The sequence below is a fragment of the Netta rufina genome, assembly GCF_964035555.1.
Source record: "Netta rufina genome assembly, chromosome: 9".
NCBI lineage: Eukaryota > Metazoa > Chordata > Aves > Anseriformes > Anatidae > Netta > Netta rufina.
The window spans coordinates 17380700-17400456 of NC_140132.1; the positions used below are offsets into that span (position 1 = coordinate 17380700).

A 19757-nucleotide genomic window follows, 5' to 3' on the forward strand; every position below is an offset into this window, starting at 1 on the left:
TCAAAATGAAAGGCAATTGTGCTATTCCCCAAGGAAGAGGGGAAAGGCTAAAGCTGTTAATGAGCACAATTAGTGTTGTACTCAAGCAGCATCAGAGGAAATAATTAGCTCCTGTTGTTTCTGTGGCATCTGAACTGCAGCCTTGCTGTCTTTCCAAGCAACAACCGATCAGTCCAGCCTCACCCCAGAGGACAGAAGACAAGGGGTCACCCTCAGTCCCTCTTCTGGTCACAGCTCCCACTCAGCAGCCATCATCCAAGCCATCGCCCTCTTTTGCTACAGCCACTGGGGTCCAGTTTCCCAGAGGGCTGGAGAGTTGCAGACCTCAGCCACCCACAGAAGCACGCACAGCCCTGAACTCAGCTTTTCCTGATGGTTCTCCACTGAGACAGTTGGAATAAAGCAACTAAGTGACACCAAACACCTCTTTGTCCTAGTTTAAGGGCAGCTTGCAGCCCTCTCTCCCAGCAAGGAAGGCTGGGTGCAAGGCACTGCTGACCAGGGAGTATGAAGAAGATGTAAAGACAAAGCGACCTAATTTTTTAAAGTTATATCTGTAGCTCCAGATCATGAAGGTCACGCAGGTAGGTAGCTGAGAGGAAGTTGCCCTATGGAACCCACAGAAGCAGGCCTATGGTCTTACCACAGACTAGGGAAATACCACCCCACCACTTTCAGACCAAAAAAAATAAAAATAAAAAGACTGAAAGAAACAAAGAGACCCAATAATTTATTGGCAGAGCTGAAAGTGGGCATTTGAAAACCATAGGGCTGACTCTCAACTGGGAAGCTCCTCCCAGCTGCAGAGAGATTTTTTTAATACTGGTATCCCTCAGCAAAAGGCTCCGACGTCAAGGCAGAATCCCAGAGATCCTGCATGCCGTGTACAGAAAGAGAGGAAAGTGCTGCAAGATGCGGCCCCGAGGGCACGCTGCTAATTGAAAGGTTGGCCTCCCGCCCCACTGCTAAAAAAGTTTGTGTATGACAAAATCAGCCTCTATTATCACCGCTGCTGGAGGGCTTCAGATGGATCCTTCCTCCAAGGAGGAGTGCGAGAGTGGCCCATGAGTCCCTTCAGAGGTCGGAGGGCACTGGTGGAGACCTCTCAGTGCTTTCAACACGGAGAGAGGAGCTTAGTGCCAACTCTTGTTCTCACAATGTGATTTTTGTGTTTCGAAAGCTTGAATTATCCCTGGAAAACAAAGGGAAAAAAAGAGGTTAAAGATACGCATTGTTCAGATCACAGCACCCCAAGGTTCCACCCACCGTGGCTATCAGTGCTGCCATCCCAGCAATGTGTTGTCACCCAAAACAATGCTCGTTAAACCTCCTAAGCAGAACTTGCTAACTACAGACTTCCTGCTAAGCCAACCTGCTGCTCCAGAACACCTCAACACAAGCTCTTGGTTTGCTCCCATTCAGCAGGAATCAAAAAAGTGGTATCTCCCGTGAACAAAGCACGACAGGCACTGCAAACTTCCCTGACAGATTTTGGGAGTTAAATTTGCAAGATCCCTTCCTTCCTAAATGTTTGTCCTCAGGGATTCTGCTTGAAGCACAAATATACTGGCAGTGAAGCCTTCTCCTGCCTCAGTGCCTCATATCTAGTTCCTTTTTTCCCCACTATCAACAAGTTTAGGCCTCTGGTCTTTCCTGCCTTGAAAGAATATTTAATCCAAAGAGGACATTCTCCAAAGTTTAAATAGCAGAGCTTCTTCAGCAGCTTTTACTCACGTGAGTACAGCCATGGGACTACTGCCAAAGAAAGGATTGCTGGTCCACAACCTTCGTTTGTGTCATCTTGCAGCACGAGGCAGCAATTGAAGATGGGGCAGGTTACAGAAACCTGTGTTAATGCTTACTGCTGGCCTGTGAGCAGCAGCAACAGGCAAACCATATTTACTCATTAATAAAAAGGTTGGGGAGTTGTTGTTGGTTTTTTACTCTTTTTTTCTTATTCAAAGGCAATTAAACGAGATGACAATTACTTGGAGAGGATGGGTTTGGTGCCCCTTCCCCTAAGAGGGCAGGACAGTAAGATGCCCAAACCAAGCACCTAGGGATAACCCAGCATACATCACAACAAATTGGCAGAGCCGTGTTGAAGAGTGAAGGCAGCTCACGGCTTCAGAAGCAAGGTGCTTTGCAGGGCTGTAAAACCCCGTTTCAACCCTTGAGCTAGCTTTGTGTGCTGCTAAAAGCCACGTGGTAGCTGTAACATCACAGTACAGTGCATGCTGGAACAGCTCCAGGAGGCAAGCTGGAGAGCTGGAGGAGCAGAAGGAAGTCAAAAACACTCTTTAGGAGAGTTAAACAAGTTACTCTGCTATTAAATGACAGCACAAAACCATGCTGGAGGCCATCTGTAGGAGACTGGGGTTCACCTTTGTACTTGCAAGCAAAGCAGGCTGTGCTGCCATCTGGGAACATGATTCAGGATTCATTAACTGGATTCCAGTTAATTTGCAACAGCAATTAGACTTTCCGTCCCATTCAGTACTTTCACCCGTGTCATCTACCTCAGGAGGATGGCAGAGTTTAGTTCTTTCTTGGGCGGGTTCCTACATCTCCCCTTTTCACCCCTATCGTGGCGCCCCGGCCCTCTGCTCACCGCTGCTCTCCCTGGTGGGTAGCTCACTACAGTCGAGAGCTAAACTAACTCTGTCACTGTTTTCCTACCCACTTGGCACATGTTCTGCCTTCTGAGCCTGGTGTTTCGTGAAGTGAGCTTGTTTTCTCTTCTGGAGGGTCACTTGAATGTCCCCTCAACAATAAAAACACTCCTGTGTGCCTGCGTGATGTTTTGTAAACATCGATCCTCACAAAAAGCCAAATCAGTGAGGAAAGGTTATTTCAGCCGTGACTTCAGAGCAGGCCATGAGAGCACTGCTTGCCCAAAGCTGCGGAAGGAGGGTTTGGGAGCAGAGGGATTCCCAGTGACCCCTCGATGCTCGGCTGCACTGGAGCAGCTACACTCCACCACAGGGTGGGAACTGGGCTGGGGAATGTTCCTTCCAGCAGATTCCTCTACTCTGGCACTCGGCAGTGCAGCAATCCCACTTGGCTACAGCCAAACACAACCCTCCTCACCAGGCCTCGTGCTAGATCTCTTTTTAGGAAATGGCCTGCTGTTGGGGAAGCAGGGTTAGAGGGGAAACCAATCTGAGCTGCAAGGCTCACAACGGCACCGAGCTCACCTTGCCTGTTTTCCCTGCACGTGGTCGGTTGCCATTACCAGAAGTAGCAGGTGGTTTCATCTCATTAGCCACAGCGTTATTATTTCTAAATACAGTAGCTCCTGCGTGTCCTTCCTGAACAAGTTTTTATTGACAGACTAATTTATTCTGCCCCAGCCCACTGTCAGGAGCAGAGGCGTGTATGCCAAGCTCCGGGCGCCTCTCGCGGTGTCCATCCGAGGGATGTGCTCAGCATTCATTTACCACTAACAGTCAGCCCTAGGCAGCAGACCCAAGCTGAAGACGTACCTCTCAGCCTCCTGGGACTAGGTCTGGGATACAACCGGCTCGCACAGAGGAAGGACACATTAACAAAACAGCACGCAGCATTGTATCAGAAAATGCTGAGTGAATGCAGACCACTGTGAATGTCGGTGCCTTTGGTTGAGGGGGGGGGGGGGGAAAAATATGTTTTGACCTTTAGGAAAGAGCCAGTAGTGGGATGAGGCCACCATCAGGCCCACGAGGCAAGAGGAAAACATGCCAGCCCACGGGAAGAGGGTTGGAAGCTGAGAGGTATGCCGTGAAGTCACATAGGAAGAAAGATGAGGCCCTACCCTGCGTGTGACAGAGGGAGGGGGAGCGTTCGATCAGCGGCCACTGCTGTTCACCAGGCCATGAAACTCCTCCCAGGCCCTGGCAAGCCAGAGGGAAAAAAAAAAATGAAACAAAAAACAACAAAAAAAAAAACCAGCACTTCAGATCAAAGGCTTCTTAACTTTTAACGAGAGCAGAAACATTCAATGGCGTTTGAAAGGCACTTGTCTTCAGAGAGCAAGGCAATATTCTCTGATAGCCCTAGTGGATAGAAGCATCCTTAAAACCCAGCCAAACATCTGACAGCGCGAGGCAGCTTTTACGTTCTGCACAGCCATGAAGCGTTCCCACCGGCTGCTGGCGATACAGCCACATTAATACCCAGGGACAGGTACGACCTTCCCAGTCGCACACAGAAGATCCATTTCCTATCAGTGATAAAACAGCCCATGTTACGTGTTTCTGGAGGATTGTCACGCTTCTTGGCTGGTTAAACCCAGCCGGTTACTGGCCTCATGCTTCACCACGTATCTGAGTATGTAGCAATCCCTCCAACAGGGTGTTTTTACTGCCACGTGGCTTAGTTATCAGGCCATTCTTCCATCAGGCGGCAGAATCCCATCGTTACTAGAAAGTCTCACTTCCTACTGTAAACCTGCATTGTTAACGACAGCCCAATAAAAACACCAGAGCTCTTTGAAACGAAAATGTTTTCAGACAAGTCAGAGGGACAGGCCTAACGCTGCATTCCCTGGTGGAGGATGCTACTGACGGACAAAGCTAGCAGACTGAAAAATTGCTGTCTGTTTTACGAAGGCAGAATACTGAAAGCCCTCTCAGGGAAAAGATGCTGAGGTTAACGTGAGCATGACTATTAGCTGCTGGGATGAGAGATGCCAAAGAACCTCATCGTTCTCCAGGCCCAGCAAAACAAGTGTTGATGCCTACAGCACATGCCAAGCCATTTACCAACCCCAAAGTCCCATGGAGCAGGAGGGACCTTAAAGGGAACCCAGGTCAGCCATAAACCCAAGCTGTTCCGCAGACCTTGTCGCTGGTACTTTGCTGCAGCTACCTCCTATCTTGTTCTCTGCATTACCTCACCAAGTCATCGACATTACAGGGGAGCACAGAAACGGAAATTCTCTATTAGTCAGCATCCGTGCCCAAAACAGACCCACAGGCTCCTACACCTGAACCTCACACAGTCAAGCTCCCAGTCAGCAACTGCAAAAGCACCTCAGTTGTCACATGCTCTTTCCCAGCAAAGTCGCAGCCCAAATTAACAGAGAATAACAGCAAGAATGGGCCACTGTGATGCCCATCTTGGATCTGTGACACTACCTTCCCATAAGACACGACAGCAAATCCTTCTTTTGAGGGGACAAAAACCATCTTCTGAGCACCCATGGGAGCACAAAACCTTTCTGATCTTGAGGAGGAGGGACAAATAACAGTCATCCACAGAAGTCCCAAAGCTACTTGGAATCTCTGAGCTGATCCTCAGACACCAACCCTTGAAGCCACGGTACCAGACACTGGGGGTACAACTGCCTCCCTCCAGAAGAAAGTTAGGGGAAAGACAAACTTTTGACTTGAATTCCTCCTCGCTGCTGAATGCTGTTGGAAAGCTAGCTACATCTCCAGCTTCCTCTCTAGCTTCATGGCTTCCCTTCAGCCTCCCATGCTCCCATTTCTACCACATTTCCATCACCCCCGATCACATCTTCTCTTTCTTCTCTTGCAGTTCTACCCAAATTGATAACTTTTCTCTACAAAAGGGACACAAGGTTATTTGTCAACATAATTGATGATGTACTGGCCCTTTCAAACCAAGGAGTCCCCTGTTCCAACATCACATAACATCACGCACATAGTCCTTCAGCTGCCAAGTCCTTCTCGCAGACAGAGAAAAAGATCTCCTAGCCAAGAATTTTTAAGTTTAGACCCTCATACATATTATAGCACTAATTATTCCAACTATCTGCTGACTTGACTGAAAAAATCCACTAAGATGTGTCTGCCCTAATGTACCTAAGCTATGCTAGCGGAGCAAACTGCTCTCCATTTCGTACCGAACGAGGCTGCCAGTTAATTTCATCTGGCAGAATCTTTATGGCCTGTGATGTGCCAAAGGCACGGTGCCAGAGAGTCTAAGAGGTTATTTTTATGTATAGACATTTTTAGTACCTCGGTGCTATACTGTCTGTGTGCAGCGATCAGATACTCAGTGAATTGATCCCCAACACTTGGGTTATTCCCATTGAACAGATGGGAAATGGAAACATTAGCAGGCTAAATAAAGCCAGCCAGAGCTGGTCCTCCACGCTCATTCCTGACCCACAACTGATGAAACTTCCCACTCTCTCCCCCACTACCCAGAGTGGGGATGCAAGCAGGGCTCCCTTTATCCTCAGCAAGTTGGAGGAAAAAAAATAATGCAAAAAAGGAGCCACCAGCAGAGCAAAAAGAGGAAGAGCAACCACAGCAGCTTCAAGGGACTTTCCAAATCACAATTGTGCAAGTAGTGCCGGCAGCTCTCCCCACAGCACCCTCAAAGTCCTAGCAGTTCCCCTTGATATTTTTCTGTGCAGCCCTGCCTCCCTTCCATCTGCTTCCGTAGCTAAAAACAGAGGTGGGGAGCTCATAGCACATGCTACCTTCACAACACTCACCAGAGACCGTCCCTCTCCTCATGCTCTTCAGAGTGGTTAAAGGCTTTGCCCAAAGCCACCAGGAACCTTGTGACAAGCCTACAGACCAACAGCTTTAAAAAAAAAATCTGGTATTCTGGTAGCCTGAAATAATCCTTTCCTATACCTGGCAATCTGTAGCACAGGCTAAGAAGGAAGCCATCACAGCTTTGAAATGTACACATCTGAACTGACCTCCTTGAAAAGAAACATGGAATAGATTATAGTGGCTTCTTTGGTAAGAGACAGGCCACCAGGATATGGGAACCTCTTACAAAGAGAGAGACCTTTCTGAATAAAATATACAAAAGTGATCAAGAACAAGGCAGCGAACCCATCATGTCAAAGCTCAAGTCTAAGGAAGTGCTCTTAGACTTCCAGCACCTGGAAGTGTTACTGGAATTGGAGAAAGGAGCTATAAACAAATGAAGCCAGTATTGCAGGGCCTCAGGTCTGGAACCTCACCACACTCCTCTAGCTTTTATTCCTCTTGTCAGACTGGATGGAATGAGGGTGAAGCAACGCAGCTCTCTAGAGCTGGCAAGACCCAGGGCAACCTGCCCTGCCGCTGACAGGCAGCAGTGTTAGGGCCCCACGTGGAAGCCGTGTAACTTTAAACGAGGTTAACCCTGCACACACCATCTGAACAGCCAAAGGCAAAGCTGGTACAAACAGGATGGCAGCACCGAAGAGTATCAACTCCTAACGTCCTTGGAAATCAGCAAGCAAATGAAAACCAGCGCTACAAAAACATAACAGAGTTAACACAATAATTAAAGCACTGGCTGAACTCCGACACAACAAAGGAGACTTCTCCCCAGCCCGCCACCTCCAGCCTACTGGCTCAGGGGCACTGACGTTGCCAAACACTTCCCCCTTCCATGAGGATTTCTCCTGTCATATTTCCCTTGGATTCAAGACCTCATTCCCTGCCTCCCCTTTTTATTTTTGGCACGAGAACGTTGCCCCTGCACTCTTCTTGCAGCGCATACCCTTTCTCCCTCCTTAGGATATCTGCTTGTTTCCTAGCCAAAATATAGTCCAAGGCCGTTTCCTCCAACTGCCCGCAGTGAAACGAACCCGGTGCCAGCCCTATTAAGATCAACTATTCTTCTCATTTACTCGAGCCGTCCCATTAGTTATCAGTGGTGACTTTGAAAGGAAGGGAGAGTTTTATACGCTGCTCAGCTCTCACTGCAGCAGGCACTTACAAATAACTGAAGCTTTGTTTTCAGAAAAAGCAGCCTTGCTTTAGAGCTGACAGGACGATCCATAAAGTCACCCAGCGACCAAAATGCTTCCGACCCAGGCGGCTCAGGGGAAGCCAGCAGCATGGCCACACTGTGAAGGTCTGGCCTCTCCTGTCACACGAAGCAGCGCTGCTGAACTTGCCTGGGCCTCCTGGATGGTTCTGCAGGTGGGAGCTCTCAGCACAGGAGACCACCAACCCCACAGTTAGGAGAATGGGAAAAAAAAGGCTGATAACCCCAGGCAGAGCAAGGGTGTATGCAGGACAGCCAAGCCCTTTACACTACACACCTGAAAAAAAACTGAAATCAAACCTTACGGTGATCATTTCCCCACCACCACACTCCTGACTGCAGTTCACCCACTACAGACCTGCCTGGATAATTTCAGTGGCTTCACCGAGACTTGAGTAGGTTGTGGTCAGCAACACTGCTTTCAAAAAAAAAAAAAAAAAAATCAACAACATTACACCTCCTGTGACAGCAAAACAGACTTTTTTCTTCCTTTTTTTCCTTAATTTCAAACCATAGAGAGTACTGCTGTCTGTAACCTGCTGGACGCTGTCACCGCCAAGGTTAACAACACTGATGAACAGGACCTATGAAGTGGCTCACTTCAGGTGAGTGCACCTCTTCATCCACCTCTGAGAGAACAAAGAAGTGCTTTCTCTCCAGCTGCTGAAACAAGGTAGCCCAAAAAGTGTCACAGGTTCTTTTCAGGTGCTCAGCACTGTAACGCCTAAGGTACTATAAATCCCCTGGAATTAAGCAGAGTCCAACAGATTTCTCTAGCTCTTCCAACAAGATTGGAAATTAATACAGACTAGGCTGACCCTTCCACTTGCTGGGATTTAGGCAGCTTGTCAATATTGCAAGCAAGAGAAAGGACGAACATGGGAAAACTGCAATGAAAGATCTGCTTATCTAGCTAAATGCACAAGCCCCACCGCTGAGAGCTGAAGGGACGGAATGCAGAATAGGTCCTTGGAATAGCTGTGAAGCAACAGATACTTTTCCAAAGCAGCTTGGCAGCACCACCGCCTTCTGAAACAAAGGGGGCTGCAGCCTCACTGACAACTCATGAAAAATGGTGTCTAAAAATGAGTTAATATGAAATGCAACATCACAAAAGGAATATATAAAACCTGAAACACAGTGCTCAGGTTCCACAGCGAGGGGCATGCTACCAATTTCTACAGAAGCATTCATTTACAGTGTGTCAAAAGCTAATCCAGGTCAATTCACTACCTAGAAGTCAAGGTTTTGAGAAACGCCTGTTCTTTTCTTGCTAAGCGTGCTCCCTTCCCTGAAGCACAATCAATGCCAATCAAACCCTGCACATGAGCAGAGCTCTAGTGGAGAGATGCAGCCCATACAAATGAAAAATGCCACGAGCCCCCCTAGAAAGGCAGCCCTGACAAAGCCTACAGCACAGCTCTTCCATTAGAGCCTTTCATAAAACACAGCCAGAGTGTGAATATAGAGTGCTGGCTAGAAAGCCCTCCTGAGTCATAAATCACATGGTACATGCACAGCATAAGTGGAGTTTATTCATGACGGACAGTATTTCAACAGGGCTTGATGGATGGGTGAGGAAAAGGAGCCAGACTTTATGGAGGATAGAACTAGTTACACAAGAGATTCTTCATTAGTGAGAAAACCTTAATGATGCGAGGCACAGCCAAGCAGAGGCAGGCTGAGAGCTGGGGCTGTCCTGCTCTCCTCTGGCAACAAAGCAGGCACCATCACCGCCCCGCTGCCACTGCAGCTGGCTGCCTGCAGCTCCTCCCTCCGTGCCAGAGCTGGTACCAGGCGAGAAAAGCACAATAAGTCGGTCCGTGCAGCACCACACAAACCCCCCTGACAAGCAGCTCTGCTCTGAATTACACCAGTGCCATTAGATGTGGGACGGCACTGAAATCACACTGCTGCAGCTCAAGCGAGGCCGTGGAAAGAAGAGCTCTCGTGATACCAGACACGATGGAAGGTTAACTGCTCAGACCTACCTCGCTAGGACACCAGCAAACCAAACTTCTCCCTATCACTCCTGCCCACAGGAGAGTAAGTGGGAGACAAGTCAGCCTGCTATTTAACAACTGTTCCCGACCGTCATCCGAACTACTAAGCCTGGCTCCTCCGACACCTGTTGTTCTTGGACAAGCTTCTCTTGCAGCACACATCAGAAGAGTAAAATGAAACTTCGATGCTATGCAGCAAGAGAGGGCAGCAAACAGGGTCTGTTACACTATTGTAGGGAAATCAGACCACCAGGCTGGATGCACCGCTCAAGGACTGGCACCTGCCAGAGCAAAAACAATTACAAACATGGCGACAGCAGCATTCTGTGGCTTCATAGGATGTGCTGGGGGGGAGAGCTTGTTAAGGAAAAGCCACATCACTTCAATCCTAAACTTGCTACACAAACAAACATCTCAGCTGGAACACAACTTTCCTTACAGAGTCAGGGAGAACATAAACATCTCCCCTCTTACACCACAAAGCCACATTACCACAGGCTGCAGCCTGCTGCTGCTGAACAGAAGCAAAATATCCTGGAATGTGTCCACATGAGCACTTTGCTATCTCCTAACACAGACAGACAGCTGATAGTGCCCTCTCCTGGCAATAAGCACATGAGAAATGTTACCAGCAAAATCATGAGTAGGAGGTTTCAACAGAAGTGGGAACTTTCAGAAACCAAAAAGCTGCCTGGAAAATACTCTGTCAATAATAATAATTTCCCCTTCCCTTCTCTTTCCCACACACACAGGCAGGAGGGCCATGTGGAGCACTAGATGCCTAAAAGGCAGTTTAAGCAGACCTGCGTGTTATTGCTAGTGACCCACACCCAAAACTGGATGCAACCAGAAGCTAGCTTTCTGCTAAAATCAGGACTAAGCCCACCAAACCTTCCTCGGCTTGCTATCTAGGAAGGTGTTTCTATGGAAAGGACAAGCTAACAACGAAAATGGGTTATGAAAGGTACTTGGACCTTGATTAAGGGTTGGATTAGAAAGCTTGCTTCTCTATCAATGTCTTATTAATTTGTTTCACTTCTTTTTCTGGTTGCACCTTTCCAAGTGTTAATTTAACCCATATGACCTAATTGGTGTATTGGTTCATAATATACTTAAGAAAAAATTACATTATTCACCTATAACTAATACCTATATGTGCAAGTCTTTGTCACGTTGTGGGAATAAAAGTCACCCTGAATGGCCTGGTATGGTAAGCTGTAATAGGTTTATTTAAAAATACAGCTGTCCTCTCTGTGTACTGTGATCTTCCAGTCTTGTTAAAGAGCCTCTGTCACCAGGGCCTGGAAGACTTAATATACGACGTTTATTATGATTAGAAATCATTTGTACAGCACTGTAAATTCACACAGCACTTTCCCAAGAACATTTATAAGTCTAATGGCACTATAAATCCCTTTAGCTTCCGCACTTTATTCCCCTGAATCTCTATTTATTCAAATGATCTCGTCCCCCCCACTGCACACGTCTCTGAATGCATCAAGCCGCAGCCCCACACTGGGCTGCCCATCTCCGAAGTGACAGGCTGGGTGGATTGCTAACAAAACCCAGAACTACACGCTCAAAAAGAATAAGGTCTTACTATTAGAACCAAATGTCCCTGAGAACAACACAATAACGATACAGATATTTGGCTTTCAAAGCGCGCTGGCAACAATTGCTGCTGTTTGTCTTGCTGTCTGCAAGAACCACAACGCACGTGAGCGCTCCCCTCGAGTCTTGCGCCCTGCATTAAATTGCTCAAGCACGCATGCAACCAGCAGCGGGCCCTCCCCCTGCCACCGCACGTACTTGATGCTGTCGGTGTGTGTTTTATATTCCATGATGGTGTTGGGAGGTAGGTTGAGCACTCTTCGTAACGTGTCGCGTATCCGGGCTGTCGTGGCCTGGTCGCTGGCTGTCTTGTTCCATATCGAGATAATATCCTCCTACGGAGCAGTACAGAAGGGGTAAGCAGATGGGGGCTTTTTGTAGCCCTGCCCAATGGAAGTACAGGCCGGTTCTCAGAGCAGCTTACCTGGAATCGGACAGAGACGACTGCCCCACAGATTTCTTCCCCCACCATGAACTGTTCTCCCAACATCGCCAGAATGAGATTCTCCCAGCATCGCGATGCTAAGCCCTTTCGCAGACGGATAATCCATTTACCACCATTTTTGTTGGCATCGTCCTAGGAAGACGGGCAAGAAATCGATTTGTTTCCCTCCAGCAATTCTTCTCCTTCCCACAAGACAGCAGAGCCACTGACAGGAGCACGTATTGATTGGGTGGGGCACCAGGGGTTGGTATTTGGAGGTACTTTCAAGCAAAGGCATTTCACTTCTCCCCCATACCAGCAGAGTATACCCCCATACCAGGAGCCACTGACATTATCACACATACAGCTGAATTCACGATCCAGTCCGTGTTGACCCACAGAAATACCCAAAAATCAGGGCAGAGAAGAAAGGAAATACTTATGCTGAGCACGCAGTCTGTCACCTCAATATTGCAACTCCATATGTTGTACTGAAAACTGCTACAGACTCCCCTGCTTCAGGGAACACACGCCTACATCCAAGAGCAGCTCATCCTCTGTGCAGAATGCTCACTGTGGCATTCCCTTGTATGACACTAGCTGGCAACGCTTACAAGGTGAGAGGGGAACAAATTCCATCCAAAGCCAAAGAGAGAAGTAGGAACAAGTCTAAGAGGTGGCAGTTAGGAAGGGAAGGAGAAGGGAGGTCTAGGACAGAAACAGAGAACTCATGGGAAACTGTAAACACCGGACATCCCTGGCCAAATCACTTGCAATTCCCTCTGGGTCACACCTTGTAGATGCTAGGCAATGCAGCCCCACCCATCTTCATGTAACAAAGCTCGCTTTATTTTAGCCTTAGAGCTTTGTTAGGGCTTCAAAAAACTAAACGTTTGTGTGCTCTCAGAGACAGCAAGTGCCAATGAAGCAATCCTGAGCAAACCTGGAAACGGCAGCACAACATCAGCATTCAGCAGATCCCCAGTTTTCATGTATGTGCTGAAGCCCGTGCTGAAAGGGGGAGGTGTCAGCTCCAGACAAACCTCAAAGCGTGACAGCAGCCACATGCAAGGTGAAAAATCCCATTCGGCACAAATCCTAGGAATGTGGCATACTCCTATGAAACGCAAAATGCTTTTTGACTGAGCATCCTTGTTTGCCACGTTGTAAACATTCCACTCTAAGAATTAAGCTGTCTACACCTCAGCCTTTATAAACAGAGAGTTGAGGTTAGCTCCTCAAATGTTCCACACTGCCTAATGGGGATCAGAAAATAAAGTGGTATTGCTCAAAATACTTCAAATGTGGTCTAAGCAGGTTCAAGGCTAGAAAGAGAACAGTGATTGGGAGGCAGATGCTGTATTGTGTGTTTTATGGTTATCATTAGTTTTCTTTCAGGTTAAACAAGCTTCGGTTCAGTCAAGCATTTGATTTCCCTTTACCAGAATAATAATGATCTGCAGCCCAGAAAATCACAAGGGAACATTACGCTTACTGCTCCTGACTTTACCCAGAAAAGGCACAGATGGATCCTGAAAGAGATCAGAGCTACAGGCACATATATGTGCTTACGAAAATTGCAGCATGTAAGGATTAATTTGAAAGAGAAAGGAACATAAACAAAGCCCTGCAGAGCAAGCAGCAAAGAGAAGGGCAGCAGCAAGGATCCTCTTCTACAAATACAAGAAGGCATCGTGGCCAGAAGTAAAAAAAAAAAAAAAAAAAAAAAAAAAAAACCACAAAGAACCTCTCCACCTCCTACTTAAAATGGCTACAGGGAAATGCTTTATAGGAATTCTGTTAACTTGTGGTCTCTCTGGTTGACACATTATGAGAGCAGCTAGCTCGCTGGAAGCCCAAAGAGGGTTAAGCGTTTTATATAAATTGTATTTGCAGTAACTGGCTATAAAACACCTTGCTTAAAATAATTGCCAACCAGGGTCACATATAAATTTCTCAGGACCAAGCAGCATAATTAGGTACTGCAAAGCAACACATAAAATTCTCATGCTGCGAATGGTATTGGTCAGTCCTGGAAGCCAGCTAGGAATTGGACAAAAAATACATTTTTGTATTTTGCTGGGCAAAAATATATATATATTTTTTTTAAACAGATTTGGATAGGAATGAACACAAGCGAACCGAGTACTTAGGAAAGAAAAAAAGCAAATGAAGGGCTAAGTCTTCTTCCCACCTCCAGCTCTGCACGGCTGTAGGCTTTTAACTATGTGTGTTCCTTCTTCCTTGTCTGAAAAAGGAGGTTTGGTTTCCATCTTTGTTGGACTCGACTTACAGAGGTTGAGCCCATTTAGAGAAAAGCCCCACACCCCACAGTGCTGTCACTGGACAAAGATGTAATAAAGGGAAAAATGTCAACACGTAGGAGGCACAGAGGTTTGTTGGTGCCCTCCTCACTGGGTTCCAGGCAACGCTGTCCAGCCCTCCTCTGCCAGAGGATCACAGGACTACCAGGTTACAAGGACAGGGTTCTGAGAACTTTACAGGAAACCCAGAAGAAAGGGCTGCACCCAAGAGAAGCCTGGAGTGCCCTTTAGTGACAAGAGTCCACCGTAGAAGCACTCTGGTATAATACTGAGGCAGAAATGAGAGTTCCAACTCACCTCCCACATGGGTTTGATCCCCTCTTTGAAAAGATGGAAGTCACTGTGGCCTGTCAGGTCCCCAGGACGTACCATGTGACTGTAAAACCGCCAGAACTGCTCCACCTGCAATGACACAAACCACGCAATGAGGCTGCCCAAACAGATCAGAGCCAAGATTCCTACAGGAAGAGGCTTCCCCTTCTATACCAGCTAGCCAGAGCCACCTTCCCTCTTCTCTTCTACCTTCTTGGCACAAGGGTGGTGGTTAGGATACCCATAAGGCAGCAGTAGGATCAGAGCTTGGTGGCCTGTTTTTGATTGCTTCTATCAGCAGATGACCACTTGAAATATTCAACAAGTACCTGCAAAAAATACTTGGTGTTTGTCCGAGGAAATCTAGGCTAAGATCGCATCTGCTCTAAACAGTTGCCAGACATCTCGTGTAAATCCTAATGCCCAAACTTTAATTAGTGGATGTGTGTCGAGAGCAAACAAAGCCAAGCCTCCCTATACAAGACCACATCATCCCTGCTTCAACCACTGCTCGCTGGGCTACTGGAGACTGCAGGAGCCTCCAAACGAGACATATTTTGTATTTAATTTTGCCTTGTCCAGATTTTAAGACAACAGAGGCATTCTGGTGCTGTTTTAAAATCTTAAGGCACCACTTGGAGCTTTTATTTAAATTTTTAGTTCCCTTTACAGCCTCCTATGGTACACTTTGACCACTTGAAAAATACCAGTTTCCATCATGACAGCCCCCGTGTCTACTTCAGTCTGGTGTGCATTTTTAATTCTTAAAAATAAAATATTTATCCTTTGAGATCCTCTGAAAGGATTTTAGAGAGGCCGGACCTTTAAAACAAAACAAGGCACTAGAAGATGTTACACTAATTTCCACGTTTGAAGAGAACTCTACTCAGTAAGACAAGAGCTATTAAGCAGGTCAGCAGTGAAGCTGGAGAGGTTAGGCATCATCCCAAGTACTTCAACAGAGACCTTGATGACTTGGTCAGCCCTTGGAATTCTGCTCCAACCTCCAATCTCAGCCACCCAAGCAGGAATTTGCTTTTATAGCCAATATAATTATGAAACAAAACTGAGGTGGGGCCGGATACAATTTATTTTTGTTAGACACATCCAAAGGCAGTGTGGAAATCAAAATCTTAACACTAAGTGCATATGCCCTCTAGTGGTTAGCACTTAAAAGTTTTCAGAGCTTTCTACTGAAAAGCAAAGAATAAACCCAAACCTAGATTTTGGCTCAGACAATTCTTCCTGCAGCTTGTTCTCTCTAACAGAATTTGGAAACAAACACATCAGCAGATCTTCTGGCCAACACCCTTCCATCCTAGCTGAACTCTAGCATTCCCAGCAACTCCTTGCAAAAAAGAGTAGACAACAGAACACGCGAAGTTCTTCCTCTAAGGAGCTATTAAGTCTACACTGATTCAAGAAACTGCAAAGTTATTGCCAGATCACCACGCAGTAGCCAAAAGTACTTGACCACACAGGGGAACAGTAGCTCCCCATGACCCAACATGCTCAGAGCAATTCCTCCCACCTTTACCCTGTGTGGCTGCAGTAACACGACCAAGCTGCCTAGACAGGCATATTTTTGCAGCCTCCAGAAGAGATGAAAGGGTATTTTTGTATTCTTTTCTTTTACAAATTCCCACATCACAGCAGATAGTTTTACTGGTAGGAAGAACTCATTTTTGCATGGGCCTTTGAAATATCTGGGGAAACGACTAGATTAAAAACAAACAAACAAAGCAACCACCAGGCAGTACACTTCCCAGCCGTGAGAATGATTTTGTTTGTGGTGTCTGTAACACCGAGGACCTATTTTACTTGTGTACCTTGGCATCTTAATGATGGTTTTACACTGCCAGCACCATGAAACAACCCAACACTACCCGCCCTTCCAGCACTTCCTTCATTCTAGGAATAAACAACCGTAAACAGCAAAAGGTAAAAGGGAGAGGAGCTTGCTTTTGTTAACTACTTCACTGCAGCACCAAATGCACCTCACTCATCACTTCCAGAAAGGCAACAGACACCAGGCCAACAGCTGCTTGCATATACAGCCACCTGATGCCTGTTCATTATTCTTTGTGATGGAAACACTTGGCACAGCATCGGGAGGGACTGTACTGTCTGCTTCACGGCTACATGGCATCCAGAAGAGCTGTTGCTTTCTTTTCTCTTGCTTACCTGTCAAGATTTGCTGCAGCTAGCAGACTGAAGCTACGTGTGACTTCTTTTTATTTCTATCATTAATATCCCAGCTGTCTAGCACAGGGCAAAGAACTGCTTAGGACATGTCCCATGCTGTATGGTTCAAGAACTCACCTGTAAGTCACGGCACATCACACTCAGCTCTGTTCCTGACAGCAGAAGCACAGCGTCCACGTGCACACACTCAGCAAGCCAGCGACGACGGCCACATCACGCTCACGAGACACAAGCACAACAGGGATATACTCACTGAGGCAAAGGTGCCAATCTGTTTGATGTTCTGTTCGTAACTCTGCGAGCTGGTAGGCCTCCCAGGTGTTCGTCTGGAGTACCAGAACGTGTAATTATACTGCAAGGGGTGCTCAGCTGGCCCTGGGACAACTGCCTGCAGAACAGAAAACTTTGCTTATCCCTTATAAACTCCTCAGAAGCAGGAACGGAAATAATTATATTCACAGCATCAAAAGTCCACACGTTCCTGCCCCCACGGATTATAAAAACAAACATCTGATCCTTATTTTCACAGAAAAAAAATAAATACCATCTCTGTTAGTTGTCTGACATGGAACATTAGGCTAACAGCAGCTGACTATTCCAAAGAATATTAGAAATTTGCAGTGCAGGAATGGCTAAGGAAATAATAACACGCTCAGGGAAGTGTCACAAAAAAGCATCTCTCATGAGAGCTAAAAGGAAAATTTAGTGGTGCTGTTTCTAATTAACTGTGATTGTCTTAAAAAAAAAAAAAGACCAACTAAAAATGGCAATACGAGAGTTTAGCTTTCCTGAATTAAGAAGTCATTCATCTCTGGGAAGAGTAAAACTCATTTATGCTAAACCATGATTCAAAAGCAATTACAACTCTTTGGTGACAACAACTCCCTTAAGCAACCAACACCCCGCCACTCCGGGAGGATTAGTCTGTCTCAGAACTTGTTATGGCAGCTTCGGCAGAACCCATCGCTAGCAGTCAGCAGAGAGGTCTTTTCAATTTCCAAAACATCCACTTCCAATTTAAAAAGCCTTCTAATACACATAAAAGAGGTTAACAAGAACTCATTAGCTAAGAGTCAAAACTGACAGGGAAAAAAAGCCTCAAAGCCCCCATCATGCATCCCTAGATACTGCTGCAGGAGTAACTAGGGCTTAAGTCTCTATTCTCTTCTCGACTACAGTAAGTTTATAATGATTGTATTACTACAGACACGACAGTATTAAGTACAAGACTTAAAAAAAAAAAAAAAAAAAAAAAAAAAAACCAACACATATATATATCCACTTTCTTAACAAAGCTATGTGACACTCAGAGATTCCATCTTGAATCATTTTATCAGTGGCACAAACACAGCCTGGTAAACCAACTGCAAACCTCTGTCAATCTGTCCTTCCCACGTCCTCTTCCAAAAAAAAAGTTTTTTTTTTGGAGAAAACAAAGCTTTATACTCATTTCTACTCAAAAGCTTGGCTGTGCCTTGCTACAACTGTGAATGGAGCTTTCGCTCCTCAGATTACATATCTTTGAAAACTAAATCAAATTATTCAAATGCTAGCACAGCCCCTCTGCTGTCACTAGCGCAGTAACAGCACGTGAAGTGACCACAGCTCTTTAAGACATCTCCCTTATCCCAGGACTGAGGGCTCTCCAGCCCTCCCACCTCACACCCTACTGAGGGAAAGCAGGTGCCAGCACCTTACCTTCCTCTTGGTAGTACTCTGGGGTTTCTCTCGGTCGTTCTTTTCCTTCTCACCGTCTTTCTGTGTGTTATTCTCCTCGTTCTGGTCATGGTCTCCGCTATCATCATCTTTCAATCTGACAGGGAGAAGGCACGCAGGAAGCAGGCGTCACACCTCGCAGCCTAAACCTTTCACGCCAAACCCAGCCGCTCTGCGCTCCCCAGCTCCCCACACGGCACGAGGTCACAAACCTCGGGCTGGCAGCCCACGCGGCCAGCACCACACGCGGCGTTCCCCATGCCCAGCACCCGTGGCAGCCACCTCAGGCACAACACCAGGGCCTGCAGCCAGCTCCCTGCCCCCCAGCACCTCACGGCCGCGGCCCCTTCCCCACCGAGGGCCGCCTCGCCACAACCGGGGGCTGCAGCGGCCGGGCCCGGGCCCGCTCCCCGAGGCCAGGCGGGAACCCCCGAGCCAGCCCGGGAGCTTTGAGGGCCCGGTGACTCGTAGCCAAGCCCGGGGCGGCCCCGGGTGTCGGAGCGGGACCGTGAGCAGGGCCGGGTCCCGTCAGGCCCGGGGCAGGCCGCGCCGCCGACTCACGCGTCGAATTTGTTGTTCATCGTCGCTCGCTGCCGCCACCTCCGTCCGCTCCGCCACTTCCGCCCCGCCGGGTCCGCCGCCCAAAGCCTTCCGCCGACTTCCGGCCGCGAGCCCCCAGCCGCCGCTTCGCTGCCTTCACCTCCGCCCCCCCCCCTCTTTCCCCGCCGCTCCTCGGCCCGGCGCCGTGAGCGCGGAGAGCGTCGGAAGCGGAAAAGCGACGCACCCGGCCGCCATCTTGAGTGTGGCGGAGGGTGGCGGGCGCCATGTTGGGTGTGGCGCTAGGGCCAGCCCCGTGGGGCAAGGGAAAGAAGGGGAAGTTTACATGGCTTTATTATATTATATGGCTTTAGTTTAACTCAAAATGCCCCAAACACGTTACACTGCAGGATTAGGACCCCTGACTCAATGGCATTTTGCCTAGTACTGTGGCACAAGCAGGGACAGTGACATTTATAGTATCACAGAATCACAGAATCACAGAATTTCTAGGTTGGAAGAGACCTCAAGATCATCGAGTCCAACCTCTGACCTAACACTAACAGTCCCCACTAAACCATATCCCTAAGCTCTACATCTAAACGTCTTTTAAAGACTTCCAGGGATGGTGACTCCACCACTTCCCTGGGCAGCCTGTTCCAATGTCTAACAACCCATCATTTCTCACCTTGTACTTCAAACACACCATCACGCAGATGGCCACCATAAAGTATCAGTGGTGATGTCTGAGCCTCCCGAAAGAGATCCGTGATCACCTGGGTCATGGTGATCTCTGAATACAAAGCGTGGGTCATCCTTTGCCTGTAGATGTAAATGGATGATGGGATTTAAGAGTGTCTTAATAAATAACATAGCAAATTTCCAGCAAAAGGGCTT

At 47.4% G+C, this 19757-nt stretch overlaps 1 protein-coding gene across 2 annotated transcripts; it reads right to left on the reverse strand.

Moving 5' to 3' along the window:
• Positions 1-704: 704 nt before the first annotated feature.
• Positions 705-18998, reverse strand: EIF4E2 (eukaryotic translation initiation factor 4E family member 2). Of its 2 annotated transcripts, XM_084292166.1 has the most exons (8): positions 18885-18998; positions 18306-18420; positions 16861-16995; positions 14388-14492; positions 11767-11919; positions 11541-11677; positions 3794-3872; positions 705-1192 (listed from the first exon to the last, which is right to left on the reverse strand). In XM_084292166.1, exons 1-7 carry the CDS (start codon positions 18902-18904, stop codon positions 3827-3829), a joined length of 711 nt encoding a protein of 236 aa, XP_084148292.1. In that variant the 5' UTR covers positions 18905-18998; the 3' UTR covers positions 705-1192; positions 3794-3826. The 2 variants fall into 2 exon arrangements, with proteins under 2 accessions (XP_084148292.1, XP_084148293.1); XM_084292167.1 differs by lacking the exon at positions 3794-3872.
• Between the last annotated feature and the right edge of the window lie 759 nt (positions 18999-19757).